General features: G+C 39.8%; 1 protein-coding gene across 1 annotated transcript in view; it reads left to right on the top strand.

Annotated features, from left to right (window-relative positions):
• Positions 1-17,884, top strand: part of LRP2 (LDL receptor related protein 2) — a 184,030-nt gene that overhangs the window by 35,826 nt on the left and 130,320 nt on the right. Inside the window, exons 4-8 of the mRNA XM_088829892.1 lie at positions 1,555-1,671; positions 14,431-14,541; positions 14,846-14,959; positions 15,688-15,807; positions 16,913-17,065. Coding sequence (XP_088686018.1) covers positions 1,555-1,671; positions 14,431-14,541; positions 14,846-14,959; positions 15,688-15,807; positions 16,913-17,065 — 615 coding nt within the window. The remainder of the gene's footprint in view (positions 1-1,554; positions 1,672-14,430; positions 14,542-14,845; positions 14,960-15,687; positions 15,808-16,912; positions 17,066-17,884) is intronic.

Raw genomic sequence — 17,884 nt, 5'->3', positions numbered from 1 at the left:
ATTGTGATGCAGTGTGTGGTGGATGACCGTACTACGCAGAAGGGATGGGAGCTACCAAGGGCCACTGCTCGGGGAGATTCTATAATTTGTAAGCAATGCTCCATACTATTTTAAATGGGTATGGATTTCATAAGATAACTCTTACATTTTAAATTTTGTATTGTGTTTTCATCAGATCATATGTCCCCCAAATGCTTCTCTTTTTATGTGGGTAATTAAAAAGTCCCATCATGTTTCCTGCGTCAAACTCACAGAACAGAATTCACATGAAACAACCATTCATTCGATTTTGTCCGATTTATCCAGAGACAAATTTGATAAACTACTGATGTTCTGCCTTCACCTACCACAACCACGTACCATTTCAGTTCAGTTCAGTTCAGTTCAGTCGCTCAGTCGTGTCCGACTCTCCGCGACCCCATGAATCACAGCACGCCAGGCCTCCCTGTCCATCACCAACTCCCGGAGTTCACTCAAACTCATGTCCACAGAGTCGGTGATGCCATCCAGCCATCTCATTCTCGGTCGTCCCCTTCTCCTCCCGCCCCCAACCTTTCCCAGCATCAGAGTCTTTTCCAGTGAGTCAGCTTGTCGCATGAGGTGGCCAAAGTATTGCAGTTTCAGCTTTAGCATCTGTCCTTCCAAAGAACACCCAGGATTGATCTCCTTTAGAATGGACTGGTTGGATCTCTTTGCAGTACAAGGGAGCTAGCTTAAATATCTGTTTATAAAACTGACACATATTCAGCATAGAAAGCTTGTAAAATAGAGAAGACTCTAAAGAAAAATATCACTTATATTCCTGATATTCAGAAATAATTACTGTTTATCCTTTGGCGTATTTCCTTCTGAGGGGAACTTTTGTTGTTGTTCAGTTGCTAAGTTGTGTCCGATTCTTTGTGACCCCATGGACTGCAGCATGCCAGTCTTCCATATCCTTCACTATCTCCCAGAGTTTTCTCTAACTCTTGTCCATTGAATCAATGATGCTATCGAATCATCTCATCCTCTGTTGCCCCCTTCTCCTCCTGCCTTCAATCTTTCCCAGCATCCGGGCCTTTTCCAATGAGTCGGCTCTTTGCATCAGGTGGCCAAAGTACTGGAGCCTTAGCTTCAGTATCAGTCCTTCCAGTAAATATTCAGGGTTGATTTCCTTTAGGATTGACTGGTTTGATCTCCTTGCAAAGGGGGCCTTGATTAATACCTATACTTGCAAAATTCTTATTTCATCCATCCTTTTTACTGTGTAGGTTTTCAAACTATGTTGTATTCTCAACACATGTTGATGATATAATTGTCTACCCTCACAAACTTGAGTGTTTTGGCTGTTTTGATAGTATGCTTGTCCTAACACCCTTGCTTTCACATCGTAAGATGTCTACCTTAGGGGAGCCAGGTGCTCTACCTTGTGACCCTATGAATGTTATGTTCAGTGTATGGGTTACTTGCCTTTACTTTTAAATTTCCTCATTCATATTTGTTAATGTTGTCACATCTGTTAATGGATCTGTGTTCTTCAGTAATTATAAAGTCATATTTTTTTTCCTTTCACAGCTGGGATAACATGCACAAGCCATCAGTTCACGTGTGAGAATGGTGAATGTATCCCAGGGGAATTCCGATGCGACCATTCCGTAGACTGCTTGGATGGAACTGATGAGAAAAACTGCCGTGAGTTCCTTAAAGTCTTTGCCCTGTATTTAGTTTCACCTTTGTCCCTTTGGCATTTTAATCAATTTGTTGATGGATAAAAATGCCTACAATATGCCTCTTGTTATTGAAATCTCTTGGCAGATTCTTTTGTGGATTAGAGGTGATGTTCTGATAGGAGTCTATTTTTAGCAAGACATTCTGAGTGTGTCCTGCCTTAGCACATTAAGTTTCTCTATGTCTTGAAGTAAGAAACTTTTAACTTTAATTTTTTCAGCTTGTTTTTCTTTCTTTCTTTTTAAACTTTAACATAGAGTCACAAAAAGTCAGTGAGTACAAAATCCAGTTTGATCAATTTTAACTTTTATTACATTATGATGGTAAGCTTCTAGGTCAAATGTCTTTGGCCAATAAGAGTTTTCTGTTCCTGTGGGCTCAGTGTTTTCCAGATTACCTTTGGAAATGTATTACATTTTGAAAATGGCTTTCTGTAATGGAAGAATGTATAAGTTTGTAACTGATCACCACAAGATAAAGCATACAAATCACAGTGTTCTGCATATAATGAATATTTAATTATTACCATAAGCAAAATAAGAAAGTGAAATCATAGTGCGTAATTTACTTCTTACAAATGAGTAAAGAGTAATCTGCCTCTCGCGACTTATATAGAATTTTTTGAATATGAGAACATACTAATTATTCTGTTGTGTCCTTCCTCTGGTCCATCTAACTCTGTCTTTAGTCTCAGGCATACCATTTTCTCTCAAAGCCCTTATAAGTCTATCATTTCATACATTTTTCCAGAGCTTCCTTGAGTTTTTATGTCTTTTCTCCTGACATTCCTTCTGGTATACTGCATTTTAAACTTCAAGGAGTCATTTAATATTTCGTATTCTAATAATCAGTGGATAGATTTTGCACCTTAGAAATCTTGATCGTAAACTTCTTGGTTATTATGTCTTCAACTAAAAATTTCAGTTTTAGTCTATTCTCCTGAGGCAACTCTTTTATTATTTGATCATTGTGATGTGATTTTAGTTCTCTGGACTGTCCCTAAGTTCTTTCCTTTGGTACTGTATGAGAAGCAAACACTTGCCAATATGGCACCATGCCTGGAGTGGGAGCTAATATAAACTGGTTATGAGCAAATTGTTTGTATTTACTGTACTGTACAAACTGTGCTCTTGATGGAAGAAATACTGGTATGTGTGCCAGATCCATGCTGCAGCCTCACTATCATCACACAGTACATTAAAACAAAACAAAAATCTTCTCCAGTGCTTTCTTCCGGTGTATGTTACTTTGCTCTGAGAGGAGGGTCTGCTATTTGTCTTTATGTCTCTGTTTCCTAGCAGTTTCTGGTATAGTTCTGTTGTAATTTCCAACTTACACGTTTTCTTTTGAAAGTGATTATGTTGCCTGTAGTTCAGATCTTCTTTAACTTGAGAAAATTTTTGGAAAATTTAGACTTAATACTGGCAGTTTTAGAGACAGCGGTGTATGTCAGGAGGTCACAAATAGTATGTCCAGAATCAAGGGCTCCCCTTTGAGTACTTTGTAAAGCAAACAATAAATCTTTTATGGTGGCAAGTGAAGCAAATATTTTTCATTAAGAATAGAGACAAATCATACATTATATTTTGCAGTATTGTGTAAACTTCAAAGTGTTATGTAAATGCCAGTGGTTACTCTTATTAGGCCGCTCACTGAGAACAATAGCACCAGTATTATAGTACTGTCTTATGAATAAAGTAACTGAACCAGCAAGGACAGAGTGGCTTGTTCAAGGGTAAGTGGTGGGTGGCAGGGCTACAGCTCAGCTCGTCCTCTGGTCCAAGTCTGGTGATTGCTGTTCATGAAGGACTTTATTTACAGAAGGAGGAAGTCCTACCTTGTGCAAGAACAAAATGGGTGACCTGTGCCACTGGCCTGCATCTTTATCCCTTATTTACGAATGGATAAAAAATGAATGCTTTATTGCAAATGCAATGGGACTTGCGGAAATGCTATTTTAGGCAAAATAAAGGCAGCCAAAACAGACTGTTTGGATTTATTCCATGTGAACATCCTGCAGCCAAGTCTCAAGTCACCAATACGACTGCCTCATGACTTTGCCAATGGGCTTTCTGGAAAAAAGTTGGCAGGGTTCAGGTAGCGCTTATAGGAATGAAGGAAAGGAAGTGAGTTTTGTAAAATATCTGGGCTGGAGTTTGTAATCAAGATTTTGTTTATAGTTTTTTAAAGTACATATAAATAATTGTCGAACTAGAGTTAAAGCTTATTGTTTCTGGAATCATAACAATTCATGAATCCTTCAGGGTTCGTGGCCCTAAAGTGAATCTCACCATGTAAGGGGGTTTTACATTGAGATTTCTTTCTTCCTATTTTTCTCTACCTCATTTATTTATTGCTACACGTTATTTAAGGACTAGTATAAAAGAAATTTAACAAATCAGAGGAAATTAAAAAAGAATCCTCGTACTTCCTTGTCAGTGCTTTGATCTCCTGGCCATAGCCAGGTTCCTATAAGAAGGAAAGGAATGACCTGGATCAAAGTGTTTAGTAAGTGCCAGCATGCAGGTGGCAGGATTGGCCTTGTTTTATTTTCCCTCTTTGTTTGGAGATCCTGTGGGAAGTGAGAGGGCATCGACCACTATCTTATTCAGTTTTCACATCAGTACTACAAGGTACTTTACAGACATCCTTAAAGATCATCAAGAGGTAAGGGTGGATGAACCAAGATATTAACCTAGGTCTAAATCCTATGCAAAGAGTTGGACATGACTGAGTGACTGAACTGAACGGAACTGAACTGAAATCCTATGCCCGTGCCCTTGGAATATTTTTCTTTTGTATAAGATGTTTACAGAACATTTTGCCTCCAGATTGCATAGCTTTTTTATTATTAAAATGTTACATTCAAAGTTTTTTATTATGGAAAGTTTTAAGCATAATCAAAAGCAGAGTGATTACATCAGCTTATAGCTAATTTTGTCTTACCTATATCTCCTTATTTTTCTTTCCATTATTTGGAAGCAGTTCTCAGATATCATACAGTTTTTTCTTTAGGTAATTCAATATCTAATTGCTAACATATAAGGAAGGACTAAAACAATGCTGTCGGCTCTGCGTGCGTACTCCATCGTGTACAACTCTTTGTGACCCCGTGGACTGTAGCCCACCAGGCTAACCTCCATCCATGTCTATGGGATTTCCCAGGCAAGAATACTGGAGTGGGTTGCCATTTCCTACTCCAGGGGATCTTCCCAAACCAGTGGTAGAACCCACGTTTCCCACATCTCCTGCATTGGCAGGCAGAGTCTTTACCATTGCACCACCTGGGAAGCAAGTAATTAGATATCCATCCAGTTTTTAAAAGTTCTGCAATTGGCTTATTATTTTTTATTTGAAATAAAAACCCAAAGAAAATTTATATTTTCTTTAGACAAGTCAGGTAGCAACTGACTTGTCCTGGAGTTTCCCATATTTTTCTTTTTCTTTGCTCATTGTACTCTCTAATGTTTTTAAACTGCCCCAGAACTGTACTTCCTGGAAACTGGTAGTTAGATCTAAAGTAAGTTTCTTCAGTCTTAAAAATAATGACATTCAGGCCCAATAATTATGGTGGGGAGCTGTCTCATGCATTGTAGAGTAGCTCTCACTATCCCTCTAGTGGCCTCTGTCCACTAGAAGCCAGTAGCACCTCCCAACTATGAGAACCAAAAAGTGTTTCCAAACAGTGTCAAATGTCCTCTGGGAGAAGAATTCCCTTCCCCCGCTCTGAAGACAGCACTATTTAGAAACTTGTGAACCGTGAACTCCCAGATGTTCAAGCAGGTTTTAGAAAAGGCAGAGGCACCAGAGATCAAATTGCCAACATCCGCTGGATCATGGAGAAAGCAAGAGAGTTCTAGAAAAACATCTATTTCTGCTTCATTGACTATGCCAAAGCCTTTGACTGTGTGGATCACAATAAACTGTGGAAAATTCTGAAAGAGATGGGAATCCCAGACCACCTGACCTGCCTCTTGAGAAACCTGTATGCAGGTCAGGAAGCAACAGTCAGAACTGGACATGGAACAACAGACTGGTTCCAAATAGGAAAAGGAGTACGTCAAGGCTGTATATTGTCACCTTGCTTATTTAACTTGTATGCAGAGTACATCATGAGGAACGCTGGGCTGGAAGAAGCACAAGCTGGAATCAAGATTGCCTGGAGAAATATCAATTATCTCAGATATGCAGATGACACTACCCTTATGGCAGAAAGTGAAGAGGAACTCAAAAGCCTCTTGATGAAAGTGAAAGAGGAGAGTGAAAAGGTTGGCTTGAAGCTCAACATTCAGAAAACAAAGATCATGGCATGTGGTCCCATCACTTCTTGGGAAATAGATGGAAAAACAGTGGAAACAGTGTCAGACTTTGTTTTTTTGGGCTCCAAAATCACTGCAGATGCTGATTGCAGCCATGAAATTAAAAGGCACTTACTCCTTGGAAGGAAAGTTATGACCAACCTAGATAGCATATTAAAAAGCAGAGACATTACTTTGCCAACCAAGGTCCGTCTAGTCAAGGCTATGGTTTTTCCTGTGGTCACGTATGGATGTGAGAGTTGGACTGTGAAGAAAGCTGATCGCCGAAGAATTGATGCTTTTGAACGGTGGTGCTGGAGAAGACTCTTGAGAGTCCCTTGGACTGCAAGGAGATCCAACCAGTCCATTCTAAAGGAGATCAATCCTGGGTGTTCATTGGAAGGACTGATGCTAAAGCTGAAACTGCAATACTTTGGCCACCTCTTGTGACGAGTTGACTCACTGGAAAAGACTCTGATGCTAGGAAAGGTTGGGGGCGGGAGGAGAAGGGGACGACCGAGAATGAGATGGCTGGATGGCATCACCGACTCTGTGGATATGAGTTTGAGTGAACTCTGGGTGTTGGTGATGGACAGGGAGGCCTGGCATGCTGTGATTCATGGGGTCGCGGAGAGTCAGACACGACTGGGCGACTGAACTGAACTGAACTGAACTGAATAGTGGCAAGGATGTGTATGTCTGTATGTGTGTAAGGGCAACAGCGCTTTGTATATAAAGGTATATATTTCCATCAGGAGGCATCTAATGCCTAACTGTCCTTTTGTGAGGTTAGCAGCCATTGATGGTCATGTTAAGATCCATTTAGTCATAGGAGTACTTAGCTATTTTAAACATCACTTCAAATATATAGCAGCTGTTCATTAGTTGTTTTAAATTAGAATGTTCCCACATGATGAAGGATTAAGTGAGGCTTTGCCAGAAATCATTTTGTGACACTTTGTTCTATTGTTTCTGCAGTCATGATGCATAGGAAAATTATTTATGTACAGACAGAATCAGTTTATGAATATGGCTTTGTCTATTTCTCAGGAATAATATTGTCTGTAGGAATGAGTCTTCTAGACACTGCTGCTGCTGCTGCTGCTGCTAAGTTGCTTCAGTCGTGTCCGACTCTGTGCGACCCCATAGATGGCAGCCCACCAGGCTCCCCTGTCCCTGGGATTCTCCAGGCAAGAACACTGGAGTGGTTGCCATTTCCTTCTCCAATGCATGAAAGTGAAAAGTGAAAGTGAAGTCACTCAGTCGTGTCCGTCTCTTAGCGACCCCATGGGCTGTATCCCTCCAGGCTCCTCTGTCCATGGGATTTTCCAGGCAAGAGTCCTGGAGTGGGGTGCCATTGCCTTCTCCACTTCTAGGCACTAGAAACACTTAAATATAGTTATGGATGTTGGAAAATTGCCAAGAAGGACTTATTTCTTTTCCCCAAATATTTGAAAGGATCAGGAAACTTGACTCTGTAGTTCATAGTCCTGCCTGTCAGCTCAGACCCCTAGGGATGTAGTTCTTACTCCTTCAAACTTTTAAGGCCAAGATCTTGAGCTGTGTCCCTTCCAGGCACTCTTTTTATACAACAAAGAGAGGTGTGTAAAGGTCCACTCAGGGATACAGGGAGAAGGGAGGGGAAAGAATGAGTGAGATGATGAGGAAGGCAAGGGTGTGAAGGTCCCAATAAAAGGATTATCCTTGAAATATATTGTTTTTTATTATATTTGATCTTTTTGTGTGCTGTGTTCCTGTGTGCATAAGGCACAGATATTTATGGTTATTCTGCTGTTTGGGAACTTTCTGAATGTGTGTGTGTGTGTGTGTGCTCGCGTATGTGTATAGCTGTGAAATAGGTAAAAGTTCACTTTCCCTAGGTTATTTTGCTCTTCAAGCTGGCCACCTGTAAAGTGACACTTTCTATTAAACAGCTTATTAATTATTATTTTTTAAGGAACAGATTCGAAACTGCCATCTATGTTGCTTTTAATGAGATTAGCATCAAGGGAAACCCACTCGCTCAGAGTCCGAGATAAGCATCAGAACAGTGCAGCAATTATGAGTCATTCCATCATGGGTCATGCACTGACTTTTGGTTGTTCAAAAATAGTATAATTTTTTCTAGTGAAGTAAACAGATTATTTCATTTTTATCAAGTGCCATATTAGCATGCTTTTGGTGTGAGTAAAACTTCTGCTAATTATCATTGGTTTGCAGCCTTCTCTTTTGTTACTTAGGAATGCCAAAGAAGGGTCAAATCCCTGTTACAATGAAGGCTTTCTTGCTGGTAATCAGCAGTGTTTGGTCTGCCTGCCACTGGGGTGGCTTTGTCTCTGATGTTTTATTTCCATTGACGTTCTGTTCTTTAGAATTTTGTATACTTTGGGCTTCCCAGGTGACTCAGTGGTAGAGAATCCAGCTGCCAATACAAGAGGCACAAGAAATGTGGTTCAGTCCCTGGGTGGGGAAGATCCCAGGTGTAGGAAATGGCAGCCCACTCCAGTAATCTGAAAAATTACATGGCTGAGGACCCTGATGGGTTCCAGTCCATGGGGTTGCAAAGAGTTGGACATGACTGAGCAACTGAACACATACCTTACTCTATATTTGTCTAACTGCTGAAGCTCCAACTGGGGGCATAATTGTGGGTGGGTAGTGGAGCAGAGAGAGAAGTCATTCGGTGAACAGTGATGCCTGGTGACAGACATGTTCATCAAATTCAGCCTTGCTCTTACTGTTCTCTCTACTGCAGGCAAGAAGGAAGAAGCAGAGACTGAGTCTGTCTCACAAATCACATCGTAGACGTACCTTTTTTTTTTTTTTAATGATTCTTGCAGTTTGAGATAGGATTCAGAACCCTGATTTCTTGAGGAAAGAGAAAAATCTATTTAGTCTTCATCTTGCAAACACATTATAAATATCTCTCATGTTTTAAAAGATGTTAAGATCTGTCTCAGCTGTTACATAGAGTTGTCTTTAATAACTGTCTCCATTTCCTCTTTCTTCCTTGAACTCACTGAAAACTGTCCATCTCCATTCTCCCCAAAACATTCTTTTTTTTTTTTTTAAATTGTTTATTTTTTAATTGAAGGATAATTGCTTTACAGAATGTTGTTGTTTTCTGTCAATCCTCAAAATGAATCAGCCATAGGTATACAGATGTACATAGGTATACAAAAACATTCTTGAAAATGTCACCAATGACCTCCATTTTGCTAAACCCAATTGTTTGAACATCACCTTATCAGAGAGCTACTCCTCACTGTCACTCTTTCTCATTTATTTTAATGTCTGTCCTCCTACTCTCCTAAATAAATAAAAAAAGTTCTATGAGGGCAAAGATTTTATGAAGTTCATCACTTTCTCTCTAGTACTTAGCATGCATATGAAGTCGCCCAGTTGTATCTGACTCTGCGAACCCGTGGACTGTAACCCACTAGACTCCTCTGTTCATGGAATTCTCCAGGCAAGAATACTGGAGTGGGTAGCCAGTCCCTTCTCCAGGAGATCTTCCCAACCCAGGAAATGGGTCTCCTGCATTGCAGGCGGATTCTTTATCATCTGAGCCACCATGAAATATTTTTAAAAAGCTGTGCTACTTATAATTTCACTTATAATCAATCTCTTTATCCCTTTCTTATCATGGTGTCTGGGAAGATGGATTTCAATAAATATATGTTGCATTATTCCTTGGAACATTTGAGGCACAATTTTCCATTCTGTTTTTCAGTTATTCCAACACCAGGACTCATGTGAGATTTTTATTATTTTAAAAATTCATACTCTGTCAGTCTTTATCTCATTTGAAGATTTTGGTGATAGCTCTGTGTATGAGAAGAAGGTACTGCAGATCCAAAATCTTTGGAGCAGGCCTCTTGGGTGCTTTTTAAAACTTAGGTTTGAGATCAGTTCACCACGAACTGAGACTAGGTAGGGATTTAGGATTTAGGACCTAGTAGTTTAAAGGGAGGGTGGTAAAGAAACTAGGTAAGTTAATGTTTTCCCTTTTTTTGCTTCAAGTTCCTAAAAAGCTGCTCAGACTAAACTTGATGTTAGTCCAATTTTAGTAGCCCTTGGGAAGATCATATTTACTTTCTCTTTCCAAGGTACTGAATTACTATTTCCATTTTATAAATATTATTATATGTATGATTTTCATTGAAAGATGCTTCTAATTATTTTTGAAAAGAGGCAGGAAATGCTTCTCTGTTGCCGGCTTGCACTCCCTAGTCCATGATGATTGTTACTTCAGGGACTGAATTTAACTGACACAGGAGGTGGGAGGTGGGCCAGGGAGGGGAGTAGCTTGGTCTTCTGCCACTTTGTGGTCTGTTTTCAGATTTTTGACGTAGACTATTTATTTTAAACGTTTAATTTCGTATTGGAGTATAGCTGCGTAACAGTGCTGTGATAGTTTCAGGTGGACAGTGATACATATATATGCATGTATCCATTCTCCCCTAAAGTCCCTGATGTGGAGCGTTTTTCAAGTCTTTTTTGAATTTGTTACAATATTGCTTCTGTTTTATGTTTTGGTGTTTTGGCCATGAGACGTAGAAATCTTAGCTCCCTACCAGGGATCAAACACATACCCCCTGCATTGGAAGGCCAAGTCTTAACCACTGGACCACCAGGGAAGTCACTGTGGTGTTTTTTTAGTATGGACTCTCTTGTTTGTCCTGGTACTCTTGAAAAGTTGTTTCTTAGCGTAGGGTTCCTAGCGTGGAATTCCTAGATTATATCAGATTGAAGTCCTTAGGATATAAAATAATCTGATGAAATTTATATTTGACCTCACTTCTCCAGACTTACCAAAGTGAAATGAGAAACTAAATGGAAAAAAAACACACCTTTTTTCTTGGGTTGCTTCTTCTGTTTCTTTTCATATGATTTTTTTTTAAAGTTTATCTGTTCCTTTCATTCAGTTTCATTCTTTTCCCTGTAATTTCCTCTTCCTATAACTCTGAAGTCTGTAAGTGCTAGCAATACCTATTATAGTGGTTAGGAATATGCACTGTGGGGCCAGGTTGACTGAATTTGAATTCTAGTTCTCCAGCTTACCAGTCACATGACTTTTTTTTTCAAATTGTTCAACCTCCTTATACCTCAGAGAGGCACAGATATAAGATCTAGGAAATGGGAATGGTAGTACTAACTACCTCATTGGGATGTTACAAGAACAGAATAAGTTCATATGTATTGAGTACTTGAACAGGCTTCTGGAGCATCATTTTCAATACATGTTTTTGATGATTGTTATTGGTTTTGCTTATTTAACTTTGTGGATAGTACTTTTACTAAGTGCTGGTGGTCAAACTAGTAAACTTTTCCTGGCAAATCATTACTCTGACTGGATTATCCTGCCTGGGAACTGAACTAACAAAGTTACTTATAAAGGATGACTCTAGGACCTTGGAAAATCCCAGGTGTCTATTCAGGACTTATATCAGTGACTTCTTGTTTTCCTTTTAATCTTGGCTTAAGCATCATAATATACCTTTAAGATACCTTCTCTTTCTTTAGAATCAGTTTGTCTTCTTGGCTATTTTGTCAAATTCTGAGAATAGAATGCATTTAGAACCTTCCTGTGAAGATAATAAAGAGTAGTGCCTAATATCTGTGTCTTACTCTGCTGTGGATGATTTCCATTTGGGAAAGTCTATGAGTTTCTCAAACCACCTCTTCCTCCTTGATTATGCAAACAGAGCTATAGCATGGAAATTTCTTGCTCCAAGCCAAATCAGTAGCAGAGAAAACATTTAAAACACCGTCAAGTAGCAATCCTACATGTATATTTGGAGGCAGCTCCCAATTTCGAGGAGCAAACCTGGACATGAATCATTTTGAAAACTGGACAAAGGGAGGGAGATGGAAGAGGATGTTCTTGCATTTTTTTGTATCAGGTCAACTTTAGCAGTCTGGGGCTTAGTTAATAGGTACTTGTCAATCTTTCCATTAAAACAAAACTTACAAGGATGATAGTCTCTGGTATTCTTATACAGTATCTTCTCTCTTATTACCCTTCCCCTTTACTTGAAGTCATGTAGGACAGTTCAGCTACATGATGGATTTGTCCCATGGGAAAAAGTTTACAGGGTTAGACTCAGACTCTCCAGCCAAGCAAATAAACCAAAAAGTTAGACTTCAGAGAGATACATTATCACCAAATATTGTGACTTCCTGTTTTCTGGATTGAAACTCATTAATACTGTTAGCAGTAGAAATCTTTAAAGGAAATTTGCTCATTTCTTACTTTGCTCAGTGTACAACTTGGACCTTTTCTCTCTGTGGGGTATTCAAAGAGGGAAAAGCTTTTAGAAACAGTTTTCCAAATCTTCTGTATATTTTGTGTTTTGGCTCCATGTAGTCCTTCCTATGGGCATACCCGTACATTTAGTCAGGCACAAGGTGTGCAGGGCAAATCCTCAGCTGATTGACAGATTTATTATCAGCTTGGTCAGAGACAAGAAAGCTGTTCATACTTCATTCCAAGTGTCAAACTACTGACCTCTAACCATACCAATACTCTCTTTGATGACATCAAGCTGGCCTTGATTGTGGTGCGAATATGCCATGTCAGCAAAGTTTAGTTATATTAGTGGATACTAGTTTTCAGTGGGGGAATGACCCTCAAAAAGGACAGGGAGAACAAGAGATCTGCCCAGCATATTGGTCTCAGTTCCTTCATATCTAAAATAATCACCTTAAATGAAAGAGTCACAGTCCATGCCCATATAAAATTTCTTCCTGATAGATATCTCCTTTAATGTAAAGTGTTGGATTTTCTAAGATTTCCTTCCTGCTTGCTGCTCTCTGAATAGTCTAGATGGCATACTACTATCCAGTGCAAGGGGAAAAGAAATCACTTGCTGGACTCAGCTGACTTCTAGGCATCTGTTGAAGGGAGAATGAATAAACTGAGCTATGTGACCCTTTGAATATGCATTTGGGATGTGTGCCATCCCTATGATGAAAAGATAGCAATAACCCTAAACATTAATTGGTTCTTGGATGATTAGAAATAAAGTTTGCAAAAGATTAAATTTTATCAGTTATTAAATGCCTCCCATTTTAGTATACAGTTGATTGTGTGCAACTTGGCAATTAAAGTATTTATAGATATGATGGACAGGGAGGCCTGGCATGCTGTGATTCATGGGGTCGTGGAGAGTTGGACATGACTGAGCGACTGAACTGAACTGAACTGAACTGAATAGAGTAGTTTTGAGCTTCTGGAGATGAGAATATTTGTGCTTACTCTTTTACTGTGGAACGTCATGAAATGGGACTGCTGTCTGGTCCTGAGATGTACCAATTTCTTATTGAAAAAGAAATTAGAGGAGAATCTGAGAATCACTATGAAAACAATCTTTAATGAAACAAAAAACAGACCAAGAAAGATATCATACTTGTGAGAGGGAAACTCTTAAAAGACCATAAAGGACAGAAGTTTACACTATTTTTAAAAACCTTTCAACCTGTGATAACTCTGGCACTCCCAAGCATTTCTTGAGCGCAGTGGGTAAAAGACCTAGTCTCTGTGCTGAATGATGGGGATTTGAGTAAGACAGGATCCTTGATCTCAGAGGATTTCATAATGTCATGGGGGAAACAGATAATCAGCGAATAGAATGGAGCCTACAGTGAGGGAGTCATGAGATATGTTCCAAGTCTGGGGAAGCACAAGGGAGGGGCTGATAGTACCTTTTTCCTTCAAGGGAACATCCTGATTTTTCCACTGAGATCTAGAAAACCAGGGTTAAGAAGCATTTGGCTAACAGCAGTGAAGTGATCGTCAGTAACAATGATTTGGGCTTATAGTGCAGACCGTGCTTTTGTAGAGCACACTATTCTTTTCAGAGTGCTTTACTAGACATTGCCTTTTGGAGGTTCCTGTATGTGTGGATGAGAAAATGGTGACACAGAAAAGATGAATAGTTCAAGTGAGAGTAAATAGGTACGGAGTGGTGCCCCGGGTCCCAGGTTTCCTGGCTTCTTGGCCTGTTTTCTTTCTTTGACCTTCCAGCCAAAGAACCAGCCCTTCATCTCCCAAACCGTGTGTGATGGTACATTACTTTCCTGGGGTGTTATTTATATTATGTAAAAGAAGATTCCATTTTGACAAGTTAAAATTTCTTCTCATTCTTCGGCTTGGAGTGCACAAGTCACTTTGGAGCCCAATTCCCTGGGCTTCCATTTCCCCCCTTCTATGCCCTCTCAAAGCACTCTGTACTTACCACATTAAGCACATAGTCCAGTTTGTAATTTGCTGTTTGTGTCATTCTTAGGTTATCCAAAGAGTGTCTCTTTTGTTTACCAATATATGTTCAGCAGTTAGTGTCTAGGATGTAGTAGTCATTCAAGAAGTGATTTCTAAGTGACATCTTCATTTAAGATTTGTGTGCTGTTTCCATTCTTTCAGGGTACCCAGTATGTGAGCAGCTAACTTGTGCCAACGGAGCCTGCTATAACACCAGTCAGAGGTGTAATGGGCTGGTTGATTGCAGAGATGCCTCTGATGAACTCAACTGCAGTAAGTAATATGCTGAAGCTGGTTTACTAGCTAGTTACGCACATTTCTTTTCAAGTTTGTGTTCAGTGAATTCACATTGGTGGCTGGAAGTCAGCCATGGTGGAGTATTTTACACTATGGAAATTGGCAGGTACAATAAGTGAGGACTTTTATGTTCCTGGAGAACTGGTTATTAAACATTTACCAGCACACTGCTGCGTGGTAAGAATCTTTTGAAACTTGAGATAGACTCTTCCTATGAAATTAAGTGGCTACAGTGAAACTGAAATTCTCTTTTCTTTCCCCTTTTAACCTTGTGTCCCAGCTCGCCGATGCGCGCGCACTGAGTTTCAGTGTGGCAGTGGGCAGTGCATTCCTAGAACCTACGTCTGTGACCATGACATGGACTGTGAAGATGGCAGTGACGAACATTCTTGCAGTACGGTGACTTCCTCATTTTGGGTCATGCTGTTAGGAATACTCTTGTCTTTGTATTTTTACCCCCTACTGACGTATTATTCTTTTCAAATAAAAGAGTCACTGTGTCTGATGGCAGAGGAAGCCAGAATATCATTTAGGGCCCATGGCATGAGCCTCAGCAGTGTTGGTGAACTTAGAGTTCTTTCCATTCCAAAGATCTGTGTAGAGTTGAAGGGTTGCTCATGGACAGTTTGCATTCTTTTCTTAGGCCACAAAGATACAGGGTATATTGTATTACTGGATTTCCTTTCTGGCACCTGGGCTTATTTCAGTGCTAAACTGAGAGGAATGTGATATCATGGAATGAGTTACTCAGAATCATTGAGTCCTAGAGAGCAATTACCATGCTTGTGGTCAAGTGAGAGAACGTTGGTCATTGGCATTTCTGAAGCATCTTTGTCAGTCCATACTCTTCACTCTGTGTCCACTTATAGCTATCTTATTTTTCATCTTGATGCACTTGATTTTCATGTCCTGAACCCAAAGCTACTGTTTTCTTCTCCTCCTTCTCTCTTCTTCTCTCTCTCTTTTTTTTTTTTGTTCATTTTTGTCAAGGTAGTTAAGGGACTAAATGGGCATAGAAATTTCAGTTTCTTGGAGCTCAGTTTAGGTGGCCGGGTGAGCACTTTGATTTCTTTCCAAAGGTTTGTATCTTTGGAGTGTAGCTGTCATTTTATTTTCTTCCAGGTTCTTTTCGGACCTGCAAAGGCAACGAATTCACTTGCCCTAATGGCGTCTGCATTGCACAGAACTGGGTTTGTGATGGAGAAGGTGACTGTGTAGATAACGCTGATGAAGATGGATGCGGTAAGGAGGGGAAGAGCCTCTGATTGGAAAGTATTTTCCGATTTTCAAGCAAGTGTTTTCCAGGACTTGCTTTTCTTACTTTTCTTGTTAGAGATTATCTGTGTGACATGCCAGTTTCCGGATTGACTGGACTGACAGGGAATTTTGGGTGAGGAAGAGTGGTTCCCCTAGCTTTTTCTAAAAAGACACAGAATTCAAATATAGCATAAATTAGAATCCTTTCGTAACAGTAAGGCCAAATAGATAGTACAGTCTCTCCCCCTTTCAGCCCTATCTGAGGTTTTCCTTTTAAGACTTTTATCTTAATTAGATTTATCTATATAAAAGAAGTAGGCTGGGGAAGGAGGGAAAATAGGGGGAAATGTGATTTGTCTTAAGACTTTACAACCATGAAGAACGACTGAGCTGAAGATTGGTAGATGTAGGAGAGGCCACTATCAGGAGAATTGAGAAGGAAATTGTCAGTGATATTCATCCCCTTCATTGGGCAGTTATCAGCAGTACCTCCAACAGCTTGGAAACTGCTAACACCCACATGTAAAGCAAGTTACCTTTATGATTCTAGCCCAGGTATATTAATAATGTTGCTCGTTTTGGTTGGGAGCATCCATTGATTTCATGTTTCAGTATTCCAAGAAGTTGTGTTCCAACTTCTGGATTATAATCTTTCTTATACTGTTGACAATTCACTAAAGAAACAAAACAACCAACAAAAAATCACACACACACCCACAAACTCAGGAATACTGGCATTACCTTGATAGCTCTAATTCTATTTTTAATGTATGATTCATAATTTAATAGCTGAATGTTTTCCTACAGGTTATTCATCTAGTTTGTTGATAACTCAGGCCCATTTCTGGTTCTTACTCTTATAATTTGGCTGGCAGTTGCCTCCCCTAGAAAGACTGGAACCTAAATAATGACATTTACCATTCTTTAGACTCTCAATAAAAGGTCAGTTGTAGTGTTAGAAACTACTTGTTTATTGTGAAGTATTGGTCATTTGTAGGTTTCTGATCTCTATCCCCTCTTAACCATGTATTGAAAAATGGCTGGCTCTGCCTCTCATATGGCCTATAGTAACTCTCTTTTTCCCCCACAGAAAGCAAAATTAATCGTACCTTTGAATGTTACCCAAATGAATGGGCCTGTCCAAAGTCTGGAAAATGCATCCCAATTTCTAAAGTTTGTGATGGGACTTTAGATTGTCCAGGAGGAGAAGACGAAAGCAATATCACTGCAGGACAACAGTGTGGTGAGTATGGAAATTTGTCTGGGCATCTTTCAGGTAATGGTATCTGTTTTTCTATAACAGATTGCCATATGTAGAGAGTATCAGTTGGTGTTTGTGGAATGAACAATTCCGAGACTTAGTAGCTCTAACCAACAAACATTTGTTATTTCTCACAGTCCTGTGGGTTGGCTACATTATTCTTTTGGCCTGAACCAGCTCACTCACATCTCAGGATGTTCCAGCAAAAGCATGGCTAGTCCAGGAATGTTTGCCTGGTCGTGGAAAGGGCAAACCCCAGTGAACAAGCTCTTCTAAGCCTCTACTTATGTCATGTTTCCTAAGTGTTCTATTGGCCAAGAAAAGTCACACTGATCCCAGATTTAATGAACTGAAGAAATAGACTCCATTTCTTGATGGGAGGAGTTTATAAATATTTGACTCTTCCTCCCCCTCCCCCTGCATCTCCTTCCCAGGAAGAATGGTTTTAATGGTAATTATGATGACTCTAAAAGTATTCTGGAGATTTTATTCCCTGGATTATACCTGTGGAAAAAGTGTTGCTGGCTTTACTCAAAAACTTATGGTTTCGGGGATCTATACTTGGTGTTACCCACCTCCCCACCCCCCCGCCCCCATAGCCGTAGAATATTTCCCCAAGCCATCACTTCTGTGGACAGCTGGTTGTCCTGTAGGAAAATGCAATTCATGGCCTTGATTTCTCTCTGAATTATCTTGTAGTTGCCTAGCAGTGACCTTGAACTGTAACCCTAAAGTTTTGGTGATTTCTTTTCCATGAAAAAAAGAGGCTTCTATGGCTTCTCCCCACCCCTACCCATTTCA

This window comes from Moschus berezovskii, chromosome 2 (genome assembly GCF_049115385.1).
Source record: "Moschus berezovskii isolate FMDL1 chromosome 2, NW_MosBer_1.0, whole genome shotgun sequence".
Taxonomy (NCBI): Eukaryota; Metazoa; Chordata; class Mammalia; order Artiodactyla; family Moschidae; genus Moschus; species Moschus berezovskii.
This window is presented reverse-complemented; position numbering and strand designations above follow the sequence as displayed.